The 21812-nt window shown below is 37.7% G+C and overlaps 1 protein-coding gene across 1 annotated transcript; it reads left to right on the forward strand.

The window, feature by feature from the left end:
- The first annotated feature begins 1453 nt into the window (after positions 1–1453).
- On the forward strand, positions 1454–19877 carry INA (internexin neuronal intermediate filament protein alpha). The gene is made up of 3 exons (XM_003755410.4): positions 1454–2652; positions 10699–10823; positions 13091–19877. The coding sequence occupies exons 1-3, from the start codon at positions 1597–1599 to the stop codon at positions 13398–13400; spliced, it is 1491 nt and encodes a 496-aa protein (XP_003755458.1). The 5' UTR covers positions 1454–1596; the 3' UTR covers positions 13401–19877.
- Positions 19878–21812: the final 1935 nt, after the last annotated feature.

Genomic DNA, 21812 nt, shown 5'->3' on the forward strand with positions numbered 1-21812 from the left:
AATGGTGACACCATAAGCAAATTAAGAAAGCCTGGAATAGTTTGTCTGTCAGATTTATGAATAAACAAAGAATTTAAAGTATAAAGATGATATAGAGAGCATTACAAAATGTAAAACAGATTGGTCAATGTGACAAAAAAATGAAAATGTTGGATGTTGAAAGGGATGGGAAAAACTGGGATATCAATGCCCATCAATGCTGTAAAAGTATATTTCCTTTTATCCAGCAATATCACTGCTAGCTCTATATCCCAAAGAAATCTCTCCAAAAAGGAAAGCAACCTATTTGTATAAAACTATTAATAGAACTTCTTTTTTGGTGGCTAAGCTCTGGAAATCAAAGGGATGCTCATCAGCTGGAGAATGGCTAAACAAGCTATGGTATATGATTCTAATGGAATAAATATTATTGTACTGTAAGAAATAACAAGCAGGATAACTTTCAGAAAAACTTGGAAGGACTTACACGAACTGCTGAATAGTGAAGTGAACAAAATCAGGAGAACCTCCGTACATAGTAACATCAATATTGTTCAATGAATAACTGTGAATGACTTGGCTATTCTCAGCAATCCCAAAGGCCTAATGATGAAGCATACTATCTGCCTCCAGAGAAAGAATTAAGAATGATTGAATGCAGACTGAAGCATGCTATTTTTTCACTTTCTTTCTTTCATTCAAGTCTTCTTGTACAAAATGGCTAATATAGAAATGTTTCACATTTTGCGCATGTATAATCTATACCTGATTGCTTAACATCTCTAGGAGGAAAGTATAGAATTTGAAACTCAAAAAAAAATTTTAAATGTTAAAATATATATATGTATATATCTTCTTAGGTGGCCTGAGATGGAAGAAGCAGGATACTGGCTGCAGTTTGGAAGCTCCTGATGCGATGAAGGAAATTGTTTTCATCTAGACCTTTTGGAGGTCTAAAGGGTGGAGACAAGTCCCTTGGGAAAGTTAGTGGTGTGAATAAAGAAGAGCCAGCCATGCTGTCTTCTGAGAGAAGACATTATCTACAATTGAAGAGCCCCACCCTGATGAGGCAGACTTCCAGAATTCAGGGGTGATGGATGTGGGAAAGAAAAGGGAAGGGGGACCCATAGGATCGTGACAAATCAAAGGCAGAATGACTATACAGCATCCCGTAGGGTGTGCTATGCTGAGGGCATGGTCAAGGTTGGTTTAATGGTGGGAATGCCAAAGTCACTTGTCTGCGGACGTCGGTGATAGGGGAAATGGGTTGACCGGGAGCCAGGCTGCTCCTTCTTGGAAGAGAGGATACGCAGTTTCCACCCGCAATCTTGGTCCTTCAGGTCCTTTGGCCAGAATGGCCAAGCAGCTTCAGCGACTGCGCTGCTGCAGTGCGATACTCCTCCCCATCCCCCCACCCACTCTCTTCATCCTTTGCCCACTCCACATCACTCACCACTCCCAGTTCTCTCTCTTCCAAAAACCTTCCCTTTCTATGGTTCCCGCGAACGCCCCGCCTCCAGCGCTCCCCTCCCAGCTCCGCCTCCAGCGCCTTATAACCCGGGTACTCAGAGTCGCGATCCGCTTGGTCTTCTGCTCCGTAGTCTGGCAGTCACCTGCATGATGAGCTTCAGCTCAGACCATTATCTTTGTTCCTCCTCCTACAGGAAGGTGTTCGGGGATGGCTCGCGCCTCTCGCGCTTCGGGGGCGGCGGTGCCGGGAGCTTTAGGTCACAGTCTCTAACCCGCTGCAATGTTGGCTCGTCGGGTGCATGTACCGCCTCCTCTTCTCTTGGGCTGGGGCTGAGCTACCGCCGAACCGGGCCCGACAGTCTGGACCTGAGCCAGGCAGCGGCCCGCAACAATGAGTACAAGATCATTCGCACCAACGAGAAGGAGCAGCTGCAGGGCCTCAACGACCGCTTTGCCGTGTTCATCGAAAAGGTGCACCAGCTGGAGACCCAGAACCGTGCGCTGGAGGCTGAGCTGGCGGCGCTGCGGCAGCGCCACGCAGAGCCCTCGCGGGTTGGCGAGCTGTTCCAGCGTGAGCTGCGGGAGCTCCGGGCGCAGCTGGAGGAGGCTAGCTCGGCACGGACTCAGGCGCTGCTCGAACGGGACGGGCTGGCCGAAGAGGTGCAGCGCTTGCGGGCACGTTGCGAGGAGGAGAGCCGTGGGAGAGAGGGCGCAGAGCGCGCCCTGAAGGCGCAGCAGCGAGATGTGGACGGCGCCACCCTGGCCCGGCTGGACCTGGAGAAGAAGGTGGAGGCGCTTTTAGATGAATTAGCATTCCTCCGGCAAGTGCACGAGGAGGAAGTGTCTGAGCTGCTGGCGACGCTGCAGGCATCGTCCCAGGCCTCGGCCGAGGTAGACATGACCGTGGCTAAACCGGACCTGACCTCGGCGCTACGGGAGATCCGTGCTCAGTACGAGTCTCTGGCTGCCAAAAACTTGCAGTCCGCTGAGGAGTGGTACAAGTCTAAATTCGCCAACTTGAACGAGCAAGCGGCGCGCAGCACCGAAGCCATCCGAGCCAGCCGCGAGGAGATCCACGAATACCGCCGCCAGCTGCAGGCTCGCACCATTGAGATCGAAGGGCTCCGGGGCGCCAATGAGTCGCTGGAAAGGCAAATCCTGGAGATGGAGGAAAGGCACAGTGCCGAGGTGGCTGGCTTTCAGGTGAGTGGTGCCGGGCTACTTCCTTCCCTCCTGACTCCCGCTTGAGTAAAAGTGGAAGTCCATCAACACTGGCATGTGCTTGTACCTTGAGCGACTAAAGAGTGTCCTATCCAAGTGATTGATCCTAATCCCCCTTTAGAAAGTCCAGCTCTCCCCCATGACTCCTCCCAAAATGTCACACAGTAATGGAGACTGCAGCCTTTCTTTTCCTCTCGTATTGATTTTCGCAGAAATACGTTGGACTAAAAAAACTAAGCTAGCAGCCTACCACACCCTTCTACCAATGGAGACCAGAGTGGTTATATTAAAGAAGAGGTGAGGGTGAAAAGGGAATGGAGTAATCGATCTATTCTCTTTCCTTTTCTTTTCACACCCATAGAGTCCGGGTTCCAATTTCTGCTTCTGGAGCAGCCCTTTTGCTAAAGAGTCAGTAGGGAGGCTGAGATCTATAGGTTAAAATACAAAAACTGCGACGGTTGCTGTCCATGGTACTGTGCCAATCTTAACACCTTTCAATTTTCCCTGTCTCACAAGCAGTGATAGATTTTTCTCTTTATCATTCCCTGGTGGGGTCTTGGTTATGGCTCTCTAGACAATTGCCTTTTTACCTCCCCCCACCCCAGCCCCCAGCTGTATATTCTTCGCCTTATGCAATAGTCGTTCATGGGAGGCATACAATTTTGCTTTTGTTTGGTTCTTTTACAGAAACCGCTTTCTTTGCATAGCACAATGAGATTCTATTTTGAAGCACCCTTTCCTCTGATTTTTACTTATTCATTTATCTATTTATTTTTTGATTGTTGTAGCGCTGGAGCTGAACTACAGAGGCTGGGGCTTCTTTGTTGTAGGGCAGTTATAGGCATTTGCGTGTCCCTCTTCACCTGTCCTTCATGCTCCAGAAAAGATATTTTCTATTTGTTCCTTCCTCACCTCCAGAAAACAATGGCTACTGCATCTTCAGACTTGCTATAGAATGTATCTGGTTGACCAGGAAAGGGACAAAAGGCAGCAGTATGGGATAGGGAGGAGGAAAGTGCTAGCCAAGAATGGTAATTCTGTGACTTTACTTAGGGACACAATAAAGCCTCATTAATTTGGCCTCCAATAATTCATAAATTGGGGATGATTCACCTTGATTTGGCTTGAATTTTACACCTTCACACTGTTTGTGAAGAAAGTGTTTGAGAAAAATAATTTGTGTAAATAAGATAGGAGCTCTTTATCTGAAGAGCACAAACTGTCTTTGAAACAATGTCTGCAAACATGATACTACTTTCAAATAAATCTTTATCAAATGTATATAAAGTAAGTTGCTTGTGCTAAAATATAAATTATTGCTATTATTTGTTCAAGCAGATCTGAGGAGTATATCTGTTTTATCTACTGCTAGGAACTACTGTAGATATATAAAAATAAAGTTGAACTGCATCACAAAATTTTAAAACCCAAGCTTTCTACTAAATATCTGACTGTTCCCAGCCATTCTGAATTCATGAAATGCTACTATAATTGAAGTGTAAACTGCATTTCTTCTTTCTAGATTTTAGGAAGAAGGACTAGGTGACCCCTGGCAGTCTAGCTTTGTAACTCTGTGATGAAAGGGAGGTGCCCATGCTAGATTAATTTTAAGACACCTGTCTTTTCTATTTGATACCATGGCATCCTGTTAGCTAGCATGGAATATAGCTTTTCCTTTCTTTGCTTGGTAATGGGGGGAAAGATGGTATTTATGATGCTTGATTGTTTATTTTTATTTTTAAGGCTTTCTTTCAGGGTCACACAATAGCGTGGACAGTCAGACCCAGGTCTGCAGGAAAAATGCGGCATCTGCAGCTCTGCAGTGCTGCAGGCACGCACACACACACGTACACACCCTCCTCTCTGTCCCAGTAATTCCATTAAGTGGAATGTCTCATAGGAATGGAGTGATGTTAAGACAGACTTTCCTGAGCTACTTCATTTTCCTTGGGTGTGGCTCATAGGCCCACTTAGTGTCCTAGGAGGGCTGAAGCTGCTGGATATACCTTAGTTAAGAAGCAAGGATATCTTCTTTCTCAAGGAATTTTTTAACAGGTCAAGTTAAAACCATGGTTTTCTCACTAAGATTCAAATATTCTGTATTTTTCCCCCACTGCAGAAGCAAGGATAACATTCCCTTTTCTTCTGCTTCAAAGAACAATCAACCAATCAGTGTATTTTCCAGCAGACCAAGGAACATCTTACTTTATAAATTTGTCCTTACATAGAGAGAGGAAGGACACAGAAGGACCAAGTTAATGAGTATACAGTGAACCCTATTGTACATTCAACACCATGCTAGATATGAGATATAAAGAAATATTAGGTGATGGTATCTATATTATAATTGTGGAGGCAAAAATTGATACATATGAAACAAAGAATAATTTGAAATGACATAATTAAGTCAGCAATGATATGACTCAAACCAAGAGTAGTGGAGTAGCTAAAGAGAGGGAAGAACTATTGTCATTTAGGCTTGCTATAAGTCAAAAACACCAGCTCTTTTCCTTGAGGTCATTCCCATTCATTGAACAGAGAAATTCCAATCCCTGTATCATTTTTCCCATTTTCTTCACATTCTTGGAGTGAATGCAAAGCATTATGAAAGAGCAAAGGGAAAATTTCAGATAGGGGCTCAGTGACCCAACCCAATAATGAAAAGGCAACCACAGGTCTTTGAAAGGTGAAGTTGCTTCTTTGAAAGACTTTGCTGATCTTTCTTATTCTGTAATCTCCGGGGGAAAGTTAAATGGTTTCTGTGCTCTCATCAGGATGAAATTGGAGCTTAGCCTAATTAAATTGTATATGGGGTCTATCCACTGAAAATGATAGGGCAGGGTGAGGGAGAAGTGACAGCATGCAAATATAGTCAGAGAAATCTATCTTTGAAATTACTAGCCAAGACAGAGGGTTTGTTTGTTTTCTGCTAACTCGTTTCTACTTAATTCCATTGCCAGAATGACTCCCAGTGATCTTTCATTTTTAAAAATTCCCTTTTTCTTATACTCTGGATATGTATTTTACCCTTTGTTTCTGGAAAACAAAGGAAGAAAGGAAAGTTCTTTTCCAAAAAGACATTTCCTCCTTGTCCTCAATTCATTACCTATGGCTTAAGAAAACATTATTTACAGAATGCCAGCTCTTATTTGACAGTGCTGTATTTATTCCATCCTGGCTGAAGGTATGGTCTTGTTGGAAACTGAGAATGACATCCCAAATAAATAGAGATATTTCTTGCCACTCCTTTTCACAACCATGACCTTTCTTTGTTTTATTCACCTTCCAGCCCTAGCTTTTAGTGATGATGTTAGTGATTTTATAAAGAGGTTTCTTAAGATAAGTAGTCTTTCATCCAACTCCCTCAGGCAGATCCTGAAGCTCCATAGCCCAGGGGAGTAGACTACTGAAATTATACAGTAGGTTTTCACATGGGCAACACTATTCTTGTTCACATTAAGTGCTAAATTACTTTCACATGGAATTTTTGAAAACCTATTGAAGGAATGAATAGGAATCTAAGAAGAGGGAAGAGGAAAGAATTAGATCAGTTGTCGAAAGCATTTCCTGCTACTAAGAGGAAAACTGCACCTCTTATCATAATTTAATCCACAGAACAAATAAGTAGAGCATATGATCTAAATTACAGTTACCTTCAGGTAATCAACTTCACCTATAGAGAAATTACAGCTGACAAATAGGTCAGAAAAAAATTCATGAAAAGACAAAATAGATGTCACATGGATTATGTAGTTTATAAACCGACATGTCCCCAAATTTGGTACAACCTACTTATTCTTTACATATAATATCTGATTCCAAAACCTATTTAGAAAAAGCAAATGATCATGTTGCCATGTTCTGAGATATATCTTTTGGACAAAAACAATGCTCCTACTAACAAAAAAGTAAACTTAAGCAAAAAATAGCAATACTTTGATGGTATCTAATGGTATTTGTGTCATTATGTGTCTGTTTTCTACTTTACTGCAGAAAGACAGGTGGCTCAGTGGATAGAGAGCTGGGTCTGAAGATAGGAAGGCCTGTCATTGTAGGGCCAAATCTGGCCTCATTAGTTACTAGCTGCGTGACTCTGGGCACATCACTTAGTTCTGTTTGCCTCAGTTTGGTCAGATGTAAATTGAGCTGGGGAAGAAGATGGCAAACCATTCCAGTATCTTTGCCAAGAATGGGATCACAAAGAGTTGAACATGACTAATTTCTTTTAAAAATGTAGATGACTATAAATAGGTTTAATTTCTTCATCTGAAACTATTCATTTATAGATTGGTAAATAACCTGTATTCTTATAGATTTGTCTCAGTTCTCTATATATTCCAATAGATTTGTGTTGGAATGAGGCATCCACATCCAGAGAAAGGACAATGAATACTGAATGTGGATCACAGCATAGTATTTTTACCTTTTAAGTTAAAAAAAAGAAATGACGCCTTTATCAAAAACACTGGCTATAAAAATTATTTCCTAGCTTTCTGCTTCTTTTCTAATATTGGCTGCATTAGTTTTATTTGTGCAAAATATTTTTAATTTGAAGTAATCAAAATTATCCATTTTTCATTTCAAAATGCTCTCTAGTTCTTCTTTGGCCATCATTCCTTCACCAAAGATCTGACAGGTAAACTATCCCTTGCTTATAATATCATCCTTTAAGTCTAAATCATGAATCTATTTCAATCTTATCTTGATATAGGGTTTGAGATGGGTCTATGCTTAGTTTCTGCCTTACTGCTTTCCAATTTTCCCATTAGTTTTTGAAAAATAGTGAGTTCTTATCCCAGAAGTTGGTGTCATTGGGTTTATCAAACAGTAGATTATTATAGTCATTGACTATTGTGTCTTGTCTATCTAATCTGTTATATTGATCTACTCTATTTCTTAGCCAGTACCAAATAGTTTTGAAGATTGTCATTTATAATAGTTTTAGGTCTGGCACGGCTAGGCCACCATTCTTTGATTTTTTTTTATTGTTTCTCTTGATATTCTTGACCTTTTGTATAACATGACTAAAGAACAAAAACAACAAAAGGCAAGGCCCAAATCATAGCTCCGAGTCTTCCATAGTAGACTAATCATAAAATGGTCAGTTCTTCCCCTACCACATGATCTTCATTTCAGAAAGGGAACTATTTATTTCATCACTGAAATTAAATTGGTGGCATCAATTTAAATTTATCGTGTCATTTTCAGTAGTGCTTTGAAATAAGATGCACACTACCTTCTAGGAGTCTTTCTTTGTTTGTTTTCCATAGTCTTCAACAATTTTAGAACACTTTTTTGCTTCCATGTAATTGATATTTCTACTTACTTGCTTTTAAAGGCTTATCAGTGATTGCTCTATTCTTATGGCCATCAGGATCTATCCTCCACTGAATTCTATTGCTTATAACATAGTGGATAATGTAATTTAAGTTCTTTCTGTTATTAATTAAGCTTTAAAGGTTTGTACCTCTTGCAACATCAATTATGGTTGACTTAGTGAACTTAGGATCAACCAGTAAAAGATGTGAATTCACCCAGCAGATGTGATGTAGTATAGCTCGGGTATCTCATGCATGGACCTGCGTCACTGTTTTCAGTAAGATAATGCTCAGGCTGTTGAATCTTCTGTGTCTCCTAACCCAATGTCTCCTAACCCATTACTGGTAAGCTTGATTTTTGCCTTGCTATTGAATTCCAGTGACTTGGAGGATTGAGGCTGATGACTTTGCACAGCTCTGCTTCACTTAAATTCAGTTCACATGAAAGTCAATACATCTTAATCTTAATACAATCTTAATGTCATCTGTCTTCTTTGAGAACAAAGGATGAATAACAAATAAACAACAATCACCTCATGTAATTAATTATATGAGCATAGTAACCTGAAATACTCAATCAGTATCATGACCAACAAATTCAAAGTTTCTTTTATCTGGGCCTGGACTTGTGCTTAGAAGAATCAACTGAATAATAATAAATAAAAGGCTGTTAGTAAAGAGATTCCATAGCAGCTTTTGAAAAATGATTGTAAGGAAATAAAAACATGAAAAAGATACTGCCCTGCTCTTGTCTCAATGAGAATTTTTCTTTTTTTCTTTCTTTTCTTGGAAATTTACATGATAATTTCATTATATATTTAAAAGGAATACCAAGTTGTTCATAATAGATTTGCTGTTCCATGTGTAATCATCTTTTTAAAAAAAAAACATGGACTCACAATGAAAAATGCTGCCCACATACAGAGAAAAAACTGATGGAATTTGAATACAGAGTGAAGCATACATTTTTCTACTTTTTTGTGGGCATTTAAAATTTTTTTTGAGTCTATGTCTTCTTTCACAACATGACTGTTATGGAACTATATTTTGGATGATCACACATGTATAAACTGTATCAAATTACTTAGTGGCTCAGGTATAGGAGAAGGTAGAGGGAAAGGAGGGAGAGAGAATTTGAAACTCAATATTTCAAAAATTAATGTTAAAATTGCTTTTGCAGGCAAAAATAAAAATATTATGCAAAATGGAAAAAAAAAAAAAAACATGGAAATGTTCCATAAAAATTATGGAAAATTTTATTGTATATTTTATTGTATTTTTTTGTATAAATTTTTTTGTATTTTATTGTATAAATTAAAATTAAAATATTTTTTAAAAAAGGAAAATAATCCTCCCTTTCCAACCCTGATTCTTATATCACCGAGGAAAAGGGAACAAATCTCTGGGATTTGTGTGTGGGTATATGTGAAATTTGTGCTGCTGTAATAGCTTTCCAGGCAACACCTTACCTCCTTGCCTGTCACTGGGCAACATTATGACTTTACTGCATCAGTCACAGCTGGCTCTCCCTCCAGATGGTTCAGTTCCACTTCTATTGTTATCAACCACAGATAGCAGCTGCCCCTTCATCCTGACGTCGATTTTATGCTACTAATTTTGTATTCCTATCATTCCACAATAAAGCTACAACCATTTACTTGAGTTTCTTTGTGGTATTCTAGAAAACAAACAAGAAACAAGCAAGTAGGTGGTATAAAGCATAAAGCACTGGGCCTGGAGTCAAGAATCCCTAAGTTCAAAGCTGAACTCAGATACTTACTAGCTGCATGATCTTGGGCAAATCATCTAAGTTTTAAAGACATTTATTGGTTTTCAACATTTACTTTTATAAGATTTTGATTTCAATTTTTTTTTCTGCCTCTCTCCCTTATCACTCCTCCTCCCCAAGACGGTAAGCAATCCAATATAGGTTATAGTATACAGCCATATTAAACATACTTCCACATTAGTCATGTTGTGAAAGAAGAATCAGAACAAAAGGGAAAAACCATACAAAAGAAAAATAACAAGAGTGAAAATAGTATCTTTTGATCCGCTTTCAGAATCCATAGTTCTTTCTTTGAATGTGGATAAGCATTTTCCATCATGAATCTTTTGGAACAGTCTTAGATCATTGTATGAGATGTTTGCTGAGAAGAGCAAAGTCTATCAAAGTTGATTATCCACACAATCTTGCTGTTACTGGGTAAATGTTCTCCTTGTTTTGCTTCCAATGGGAATTTCTTGATTCTGAGCCCTTGATGGAGATTATTAAGTAGAGAAAGGATATATTATTTTTGGATTATTATTTTTCCTACTAGATTATAAGCTTCATGAGGGCAGGGACCATGCCTTAAAACTTTGTCTCCTCTTAAAACTAGAATAATGCATAGTATAAGCACTTTTTAAAAAATAAATTTTATTGATGAATTTTATTTGTGTGTCCCTTAAATTTTCCCTTTGATCTCACCTCCCTCTTCTTCCCAGAAAGGCATTCCATATAACAAAAAATTTCAGAGTAAATTCTTAATTGGTGCTTGTTGAATGAATAAATGTATGAATGGATGAACAATGTAATGAGACGAGCCAGGAATGGGATAATCCATATCTGACATTATAAATTTCCATAGTGACCAGTCATACATCCCTATGGAAGTACCACTGATTTTAGGTTGATTTGGGCTAATTGGTCAAGACTTCTCTTTTTCAGGATAGCATTGGACAACTAGAGAATGACCTGAGGAACACAAAGAGTGAGATGGCTCGCCACCTACGAGAGTACCAGGATCTGCTTAATGTCAAAATGGCCCTGGACATTGAGATTGCAGCTTACAGGTAATGTCCAGCTCATAGCTAGTGCTCTTTGAGGTCACCACTCTGAGTGGGCAAGCCTGGGTCATCAGAAGCATGGAGCCAAGGTGGATATTTGACTGTATACGCTCTTTCTGTTAGCTATGTGAATATATGACCAAGCCAACAGTACTAATGAAGCACTTTTGGGGTGGCCTATGCTTTGACCTCTCCCTTTCCTTATACCTAATCTATTCTTGTCATGCTGTTCTAGACATTGTAATAAATGTACATAAATTTTTTTTTTTTTTTTTTAAATTTAATAGCCTTTAATTTACAGGATATATACATGGGTAACTTTACAGCATTAACAATTGCCAAACCTCTTGTTCCAATTTTTCACCTCTTACCCCCCCCCACCCCCTCCCCCAAATGGCAGGATGACCAGTAGATGTTAAATATATTAAAATATAACTTAGATACACAATAAGTATACATGACCAAAACATTATTTTGCTGATGTACATAAATTTTTAAAAATTCCTGCATTGTCCATGACCAGCATGGTCTCATTCAGCACCCTGAATCCATCCCTGCAGAGCTTTTAAGTCTTTCAATGTTTTTATAATTGTTTTTATAAGTGTTTTTTATAATTTTGTTATTGTATAACAATTGTATATTGTATGAATTGTTTTCCTAATTCTGTTCATTTCACTCTATATTAATTCATACAACTCTTCCCAGGTTTTGCTGAAACCACAATTTTAATAATTTTTATAACAATAATAACTAGTATTTATATAGCACCTATTATATGCCTGGCATATTATATTATCTCATTTGATCTTCACAACAGCCCTGTGTTTTTATTATCCCCATTTTGAGGTTGAGGTAGCCACTTGGTTAAATTAAGTATATGATTCTGGATCTGAACATGGGCCTTTCTGACTCCAGGACCAGACCTCTCTTCACTGTGCCAAATATCTTTCTCTTTATGGCACAACAATATTCCATTGTATTCACATGTATTGTGTTCATCCATTCCCCAGTTGATGGATACCTCCTTAGTTTCTATTTTCTTGCCACCATAAATCTTCTCTTTAGATTCTGATTCAGCAAATAATTGTAAGGTTTTATGTTAGGAAAGTGGAGAAAGATGTTAATAAAAAGGATAATCTCTATCCTTAAATAACTTATAATTTAGTTGGGGAGATATAAAACACTTATAAGTAACTTTCCCCCCCAAATATATAGAAGTGAAAGCAGAGTTATGTCAAAGATTTGAGGAAAGAGAGATTTTGTCTATCTGGGTAATTAGGGAAACTTTATGATAGGAAAGTTCACTAAGCAGTGCCTTGTAGAAAGAGAAAAAGTGCTTTCTAAACATAGAGGTCAGCATGAACAATGCTCTCTATGTATTTTTTCTGCACTACCTAAAAAAAATCATATCTTTACAGTGTTTTACAGTTTAATAGAGATAATCTCTGTTGTATAAGGAAATAGGCTAATTGAGGCAAATTTCTGCCCATGGTCACAAGATCAATGGGCAAGTTTTAGAAATGTGGATCCCCTAGTTTCTCTACTCACCTCCACCCTCAAACCTGGCACTATCCACTGAGCTCGTAAGTCTTCTGATTCAACCCTCAAAGAACATCCCTTCAAAAATAAAGACAAAATGTCTTCCTTGTGTTATTTACACAAGGGACTGAAACAAGTAGCTTCAACCCCATATCCTTCAGAGTTGTCACTGGTAATCAGTTAACTCATTGTCCCTATCTCCACAAAGTCTCAGTGCCTATGTTAAAACTCTGATTTCCTTAACAGTGTTCCCCTTGCTTCTAGATATATTAAAAGAGAAGCACAGAAATGCAGGTTTAAATGAGAGAAATAGTTCCCTCCACAGATTCATATGTGCCTCCTACTCTGTTATTCATATTGTAGCTAAGGGGTTATGAACAAAATAGCTTCCCATTAGAGATTAGTAGAATCAAAGTGATAAAAAATTATTTTTGATTTTTTATTAGGTATGATGTTAATGGTGGTGTTAGAAGGAGTTGTCTAATTACCTTTCTTAAAAAAGTACGTTTAACTGTCTCAATGGGATGTTTAAGATGCTGTGAGGCTTGAGACAGGGGAACAAATAGAATAATCTCTGAAGATTAATCCCAATGCTCTGGGTTTAGAAATACACACTCAAAGACCTGACTTTAAATTAGGAAACCAAGTGGATTTGTTCTGAATGTTCTGAATGAATTGGTGATTTAGCTTCCCACTGACATTTTCTGCTCATCTTCTCTCTCTGATATTTACAGGAAGCTACTAGAAGGTGAAGAGACCCGATTCAGCGCCAGTGGAATGACCATTTCAGGGTTGAATCCACCTTCTAATCCTGGTTATTTGGTATCATCCAGAATGTTTAGCTCAACTGCCTCAAAATCATCACCCCCTGTGTTGTCTTTTAAGAAAGAGGAGAAGGAAGAGGAAGGTTCTAAAGCAACCTCCAAGAAGTCTTCTCAGATAGAGGAGAGCTTTGCAGAAATAATGGAAGAAACCATAATATCTACTAAGAAAACCGAAAAATCAAACCTAGAAGAAGTAACCATCACAAATCAAAAAATATAGTCAGTGCTTAAAAAAAACCTTAAACAAATAAGAAACTAATACTTAAAAGGGAATAATATGCATTTGACCTTTTAAATAGCTTTTTTCCTGAAACACCTATTACTTAGTATACAATATATCCAGGCTTTAGTCTCATTTTCAATACTGAATTTTCTCTCAAGTAAGAAAAACTCATGTAGAAGCAGCCTGACCTGCCAGGAGCCAACTATGGTCCTGGAAAAATCACAGAGAAGTTACCCAGTAATATGCCCTTCTTGTTCAAGCAGACAGATAATTCTGGGCCAGAGAAGGTGCTAATGGAGGTGCTAAATCTTCTGTGATCATTGTCATTTGCTATGAGCTAAAGTTAAATCTTATTTACACTCACCAGCCTCAGCCCACACCCAGTTCACTCATGCTCCTTAGATACATAAAAAATCACTGCCAAAGATGAATCAACCTGCCCACATCCTAGGTAACTGCTGCTTAAAGCTATTTGATATAGTATGAACGTTGGCTCCTCAGGTGCTGCTCTAGCTCATCTTCATTCAGAAAAAATAAAAGGCCAGTTAATATTCTTCCCTTTTAAACAATTTCAGGTTTTTCAAAAAAGAAAAAGTTTGCCCTTGCAGCCTGCTGTGCCCAGTGGGTAACTAGATGCATGGTGGTCATTTCTGTGATGTATGCGATGACTTTTCATGACCATTTCACATCATTTAAAATGTAGTTTAAAAAAGGAACTTGGCAATGAATGATGCATTTTAATAATTCTATTCCCCTCACATAGAAAATGCTAATATTTCCTAGATTGATTAGTTCATGACCCCAAACCATTTAATCAAAAATTCACTCTTAGGAGTGTAGCCTTTCACTTAAACTTTAGAAGCACATTAGAAATAATTCTAAGCTTGTGAGCAGCCTGATAGATTTAGGATAAACTAGAAGAGACATATTTCTAAGAATGAAGCAGCCAAGGATTCCATTCATCTGTAATTATTCATTTGTGGTGATGTAGCATTAGTCTGCTCATGGTCTCATGAGAAGACATATTGCCCCTTAGATAAAGTCACATTTGTTATCTTTCCTTCCTTCCAACCCAAGTTCTAGTGAAGCCTTGTCTATGCTCTCTTATAATCCAAGAGTCTCACTGAATAATTATGTAATTGGGCCTCACTATGACACAAAGTATAGTTGAAGGAAACAATACAAATAACCCCCTTTCAATCAATCAAAACCACCAGCAGATAGAAAAGAGGAAATAACATGAATTTTCTATTTCTTAAATTGTCTTCACCAACCAATTGTCTTGACCTTGAATGCAGAATTGTAGTTGTACCATTTTCCTGTTTAGAAAGTGGGTCCTAGGTGGTCAACCCAATAAGTCTCCCTAGTGAAGTAGCTTCTGCGTTTCGTGAGCCTTATTTGTGCTGAATGACACCTGCTAAGTATGATGTAGGAAAATAAACCCCTAACTGCTTATGATCACCTTCATCACAACTGAAGAGTCTTGCTTATCTCTTTTTACACATTTTCAATCTAGGGCTCTGTGGTGATAAGGTAGTTATAGTTTTGCTAAATTTTCCTGTCCTATTGGATCTCAATGAATTCAAGAGTTTAGAAGTCATTTTTTTCCCACTCTCAACTTTTCTTCCTTCTCCCTTTTACTGTAAGACACAACTTAGTAAAAAAAAAAATAATAATTCCCCCCGAACACCTGAACTTCATTCTCATAGTCTGTGTTATTTGTGGTGTGCTATTTTGATGAGGGGAGGATTATTTTGGTCTTGTGAGATCACACCATTTTGATTGTCTTCTTGCAATGCAAGTACAATTCAAACCACAGAGAACTCAGGAACTGGACTTTGGTCTGTATGTACACATTTCACTTCTCTCTACAAAAGCCCTGATAAACTGTTAATAGCTTCATTAATATAAATACAAGCATTAGAAATAACTGAACTCATTCATCTTTCCTCCAAAATAACAATCCACCTATCCTCTATATTTCCTTATTTCTGTTCGGGACACCACCAATCTTTCAGTCACCCAGGTTCACAGCCTCAAAGCTTTCTCTACTCTTCCCTTTCCCTCACCCTCCATGTTCTACCAGTTGCTGAGTCTTGTCCATTCTACCTTCACATTTCTTTTACCACCCTATCTCAAGCCCTGATCACCTCTACCGGCCTCCTATCTGGATGTCCAGTTTCCAGTCTCTCCCCTCATCAATCCATTCTCCAGATATGCCAAAATAATCTTCCTAAAGTACAAATTTGATTATATCGCTCCCTGCTCAAGAATTGTCAACGGCTTCCTCTTGCCTCACCTTAGTATGTAAAGTTCTTTGTGACTTAGCTCCAAACTACCTTTCTGGTCTTATTGTATATTCCTCCTTTTCATACACTCTACATTCCAGTCAAATTGGCCTCTTTGCTGTTCCCTGAATTCCCTACACATCTCTCATTTCTGTGCTTTTCACAGGCTGTCCATCATGCCTGAAATGTATTCCCTTCTTACCTCTGCTTAAATTCTTAGCTTCCTTCAAGACTCAGCTCAGGTCCCTTAACCTGTGAGGAGACTTTTCTGATCTCCTTAGTTGTTAGTACCCTCTCTTTCTTTCTCAAATTAACACTTATATACTTACATATTTGCATGTTGTGTTTCCTTCCCCAGTAGAATGTAAGCTCTTTGAGGGCAAGGATTATTTTTTATTTTATCTTTGTAAATCCAGAACCTTTGCATGTAATAGGCACTTAATAAATGATTATTAGACTATATTGGACTGGATTGATGAGAGACACCATGTACATCATGCTTCAGAATGCCTTGTCAATGGAATAACCTCAAACAGATGAGGGATATTTCTCTTGTGTGGATACTTTTCTTTGAGAATGAAAGCATTGTCACTTAGAAGCAGTGATAGAAACACAGTAGCTTTATGAAAAGGTTGGAATAAGAGCTTGAGTAATTTTGCTTTTTTAGACATTCCTTTAAAATGAGCATGGTTCTAACAGAATTCACTGGATAAAAATAGCTCTATAAAATGAATGCTTCTATCCCAGACTCCTTTGTTTAACCCAGATATATGACCTAACTCTGCAGAACTCAGATTTGTCTGGGCAAATATAGGGTCAATGGATACCACTATCCATTTGTATTGATATATAAAATAACATTCACACAGTAGTACTTTAAAGATTACAAAGAATTTTACATGTTATCTCATTGATCTTAATAGCAATCCTCTGAGGTAGTGCTATTATGATTTCCATTTTGCAGAAAGAGAAATAGAGGCTTAGAGAACTAAATAATTTACTCAGTGTTAACAGCCAGTAAATGTCTGAGGCAGGATTGAATTTCCTGACTCAAGATCCAGCATTCTATCCAGCAGGCAGATAAGTTAACAGATCAAAATCCAGTGATTAAGACTTATTATTTGAATACTAGCCTAGTTATAGTTTAGCTTTTCTTATTCAAGAGGAAATGTCTTTATTCTTCTAATTTCATGCATCTAAGAGTACTTTAGGTCCTGCTTAAAGAGACTGATGGTATTGCTAATGATAAATTAGATTCATAGTTATATGCTTATTGTAATTCAAATACCTTCTAAGGATTTGCTGAACTGACATATCCTACCACTAAATTAGTTTTTAAGAGGACATTTAGATTGCTATTTCCAAGAATTATTTGTCCACTGAATCCATCTTTGCCAAGACTCTTTTTAATCACATCAATGAAAACTATGGCACCTGTAACTGCTGACTATGGCCAGCTTTTTCTAATATTTTTATATCCATTTTCCTAATCTCTCTTCCAACTTCCAGTCTCACACCTCCAATTGTCTGTTGAAATCTCAAATCGGATGTCCCATTGACATTTTAAACTCAGCAAGTCCAAAAATGAACTCATTATTCTGTCCTCCCACCACACTCCCCCACCTTTCTCCTCTCACTACTTTCTTATTGCCAAAGACGCTATCACTTCTCAGTCATCCATGTTCACAAACTAGGTATCATTCTCAATTCCTCACTCACTCCACCCTCTACCATATTTTAAAGGTCGAATTCTTTGGTTCTACTTTTATCACATCTCTTATATACATCCCCTTTTCTACTGACACTACCATCATTCCAGCATCGCCTCACTATTGCAACACCCTGGTCTTTCTGCCCCAAGCCTCTCCTGACTCTGATCCATCCTCTACTCATCTATCAGAATGATCTTCCTAAAGTGTGTGTCTGACCATATCACCCTCCCCTATTTAGTAAACTAGAGTGGCTCCCTATTGCTTCCAGGAGTAAATATAAAAATTCTCTGTTAGTCTTCTAAAGTCCTTCATAACCTGACTCTTACCAGGTTACCTTGGTACCAGGTTACCAAACCTCAAAAGTGTGGAAGATTTCTTTGGGGATGAATGCAATGTCACTTAGAAATAGTGATTGAAAAACAGTAGCTTAAGAAAAGGTTGGAACAAGGGCTTGGCTAATTTTGTCTTTTTAGATATTCCCAAAATTGAACATAGTTCTGGTAGAATAAATAAAAATAGCCCTATAAAGTAAAGCCTCAATCCCAGAGTATTTTTCTTGTCCTTAAGTTTAATATAATATATTAAGTATAGCTCCAAAAATGAAATATCAGCTCCAAAAAGTCCTATAAAATAGTAGCTATTATTATTAAATATAAGCTTCAAAAATCAAACAAATCATGTTGACTTTTTGGGATACTTAGAACCTATGGGCTGACTCTAAGTGAGTAGGATTGTCATTGATAAGCTCAAAATCCTTTGCCAACCCTAAAAAGGAATACCATATGTTACTCCCTGCACGTACACTGGACTCACTGTTATTCCCACAAGACACTCAGTCTCTCAACAATGCATTTTTATTGGCTGGCTCCTATTCCTGGAATTCTCACCTTCTTCTCTTCTGCCTCCTGACTTCAGTGGCTTCCTTCAAGTCTCAGCTAAAATTCCACTTTCCAAAAAAAGCTTTTCCTAATCTTTCATCTTAATGCTTTCTCTATGACATAATTTTCCATCTATCCTGTATAAATCTTGTTTATACATTGAAGTCCACTTGTAGTCTCTCTCCATTAGATTGTGAGTTCCTTTTATTTTTGTAGTATCTTTAGTATAATGTCTGGCACATAGTAGGTTCTTAAATAAAAACTTGTTCACTTGATTTGAGTTTTCAGTGAGTCATGTGTTTTGTGAGGTAAACTGCAAACGAAGACAGGCCTTAGAACAAATTATAGGACAACTGAAGAGATTATAATCAGAATAGTCATATGTAACATGTGTGGTCAAGAAATGTAAGGCAGAGAGGATGGAAGTAGCTTTAACTATTACCAACTAATTGAAAAGCTATTCAAAATATTTCTAAGAAAATGAAGCAAGAAATCTGAAGAACATATGAATGACACATAGTGTGACTTTCAACTTCAAGTGCTCTTGATACTTAAAAGCAATTTTCCAAATAATCAAATATGCTGAATCCTGAGCATTTAACATTAGGAGCTTTTCCGTTATGAAGATACAAAAATCTTTCCTCTTATTTTCCTCCTTTATTGTTCCTGGGCAAATCACTTGACCTAAATCTCAGTTTCCTCATTTATGAAAAGGGGTTAATGATAACACCAAGCTTATATTGATTATATAATAATATATTTAATTTTAGAACTGATATTTAATAAAAATAATAATAATGACTAGCATTTATATAGAACTTTTGAACTTTAAGGCAAACTGCTATGTTATCTCATTTGAGCTTCTCTACAACCACAAACATATAGTTTGCATGTAGTAGGCACTTAATAAATGATTGTTAAACTGAATTGGATTGGATTAATGAGAGCCACAATATACACCATGCTTCAGAATGCCCTGTCAGTGGCAAAAACCTCAAGCAAAGTGTGGCTGATTTCCTTGGGGATAAGTGCAATGTCACTTAGAAATAGTGATAGAAAAACAGCGGCTTATGAAAAGGCTGGGACAAGGGCTTGGCTAATTTTGTCTTTTTAGACATTCCCCAAATTGAACATGGTTCTGGCAAAAGTTACTGGATAAAAATAGCCCTATAGAGTAAAGGCCTCTATTCCAGAGTCCTTTTCTTGTCCTTAAGTTTAATATAATATGTAAAACATATATCCAAAAATGAAATATCAACTCCAAAAAATCGTAGCTATTATTATTATTATTATTAATTATAGGCTTCAGAAATCAAACAAATCATGCTGAATTCTTGGGAACTGACACTTAGAACCTATGGGCTGACTCTAAGTGAGAGTGTCACTGACAAGCTTAAAGCACTTTGTCAGCCCTAAAAAGGAATGCTCACAATTTTGAAAAATGCAATTGCAATTACAGAATCATCAGAGAGAAATGTTGATGTAATAGAAAGAATACTTTGATACTTATTGGCTATGGATTTAACTCTCTGAGTCTCTGTTTCCTAATTTGTAAAATGAGGATAATAAAACTCAAAGTGTGTACGGGAAGCATTATTTAAGTGTTATTATTATTAACAATAGCAATAATAAACTCACTGAAGCTTTCTGAGGCTAAAGAAAGGGTTATTCTTTAATGCCAGCTGAGACCATAGTGTGTGCCCTGCTGGGCCAGTCCCAGAGGGCATGAATTCCATTAAGAACATCCAAGTCCTGACTTAACAAAGGTATTGATTACCAGAGAGCAGAATCTTTTGTTCACAGAGAAGGTCAGAGGTCTCCGATGAGTTTTAAATAAAAACAAGAAAGGCAGAGTGAGAAGCAGAACCAGAGAATTCTCATCAATTTTATTTTTATTGGGGAACTACCAGCTATTTTTGAGGATCTGGAAAGAATCCAAAAAAATCATTCCCCCTTCAGCACCCACCCCCTCAACCAAATGAATGGATGGATACAAGTCTAATATAGTTGTCTACAACTGATATAGCTTCTAATGCCTCACAAGCTGAACTCATCCAGGGCAAATCTTTTCTCTTAAATTAACACAATTAACATGACTGCTCGGTATGTCTTTGGATTTTATGCACATGATGGATTGGTGCTATCAAGCACTTGGCAATTTTAAAATATCTGACCTTCATAAATCTTTGACGTGTGATGGGTGAGCTCTTCTGGATTCAGCCACACAAAGAACTGTTTTCATTACATTAACATGCTTTCCTGGGAATCTGAAAAGACTGAAGGGAATGATTAGTGGGGTAGATCAAAGACTTATGCTTCTGCTCTATTGATCCTCTTCAAGGTGATGTGAGGCCCCTAGTTTTTCTTTTTTTTCTCTTAATTTCATGAGTTTATTTAATGTTTTGTAGATGGGGGAGGGAGTAGGAAATAGAGAATGCATTCTTCCAATGCCTCAATTTTATAGGGACAAATGGGGTTGTAATAGAAATGCATGAGTCACTCTGCAGATATTTAAAGATTTATGCCTTCTGCGGTACTTTATCCTTCCCAAACAAATCAGAAAAGAAATTTCAGGCTACATGTAAAAAACAAAAGGAGGTTTGTTCTCAGGGAAATCTTTAGGTTTGCTTTCTTATATAAATAACAGTTGTGGCATTCAATATGATTACTTTCTCCACTGGTTACAATTTCATGGACTGTCCACTAACCCCTAAGAAGACAATAAATAAAGAGTATTTGTGATGTTTCATTGTTCTTCTCAGAATTTACTGAGTTCTCAGAAGAAGGTGGTCCAAAAATTACCATTCTGAGATCTGGAATCCTGTACAGGTCAGGTCATTGCAAATTGGAGGGAAAAGTCCTCTTTTAACAGTGTTACTGGGCAAAATAAAAATAATTTTACATTCAGTTATATAAGCTATGTTGGGACTATGAATATTAAACAGGTATGTATGATTATATATCATTATGTATTTTCTTACATAAGAATGGAAAAGCAGATGACATGTTTCCATTTTATATCTCCACATTTGTTACTCCAGTTCTGAGAGCTTGGGATGGTGAAGGAGAGAAAGGAAAAGGTGTAGTAGATTTTAGCTCAATAAAAGAGCTTTCTAAAAATAAAAAATATCCAAGAATAGAATGGGCTGTTATGTGGTGTGGACAATTTCCCATTCTTGGAGGTATTTGAGCAGAAGCTGGTTCTGTGTGGCTACTTGTGAGAAGGATTCATGAAGGTTGAACCAGATTGCCTGTAAAGTCCCTCTCAGTTCTGAGATTTTATAAAGTTAAAATTTCCTTCCCTTTGCCTACCTAGTGAACTTCCCTTTGTAATAGAAACTTGAAAAGAATTAGCAAAAAACAATGTACACATTGAGAGTATTTGATAGCACACATCTATATTCCAGATCCACAATCCCTTACTTCTTCAGTGAAACTAAGGAAATGCACTTTCTTATCTTTTTCCAGAGCCACAACTGGTTGTTATAATTACACAGAATTCATATTGTTTATGAATTTCTTTCTATTTCT

This window comes from Sarcophilus harrisii, chromosome 2 (assembly GCF_902635505.1).
Source record: "Sarcophilus harrisii chromosome 2, mSarHar1.11, whole genome shotgun sequence".
Lineage (NCBI taxonomy): Eukaryota > Metazoa > Chordata > Mammalia > Dasyuromorphia > Dasyuridae > Sarcophilus > Sarcophilus harrisii.

Coding starts and splice junctions, on each gene's coding strand:
- INA (XM_003755410.4), top strand. CDS start 1,597: ATGATGAGCTTCAGCTCAGACCATTATCTTTGTTCCTCCTCCTACAGG. Junction 2,653..10,698: donor CCGAGGTGGCTGGCTTTCAG/GTGAGTGGTGCC, acceptor TCTCTTTTTCAG/GATAGCATTGGACAACTAGA. Junction 10,824..13,090: donor ATTGAGATTGCAGCTTACAG/GTAATGTCCAGC, acceptor TGATATTTACAG/GAAGCTACTAGAAGGTGAAG.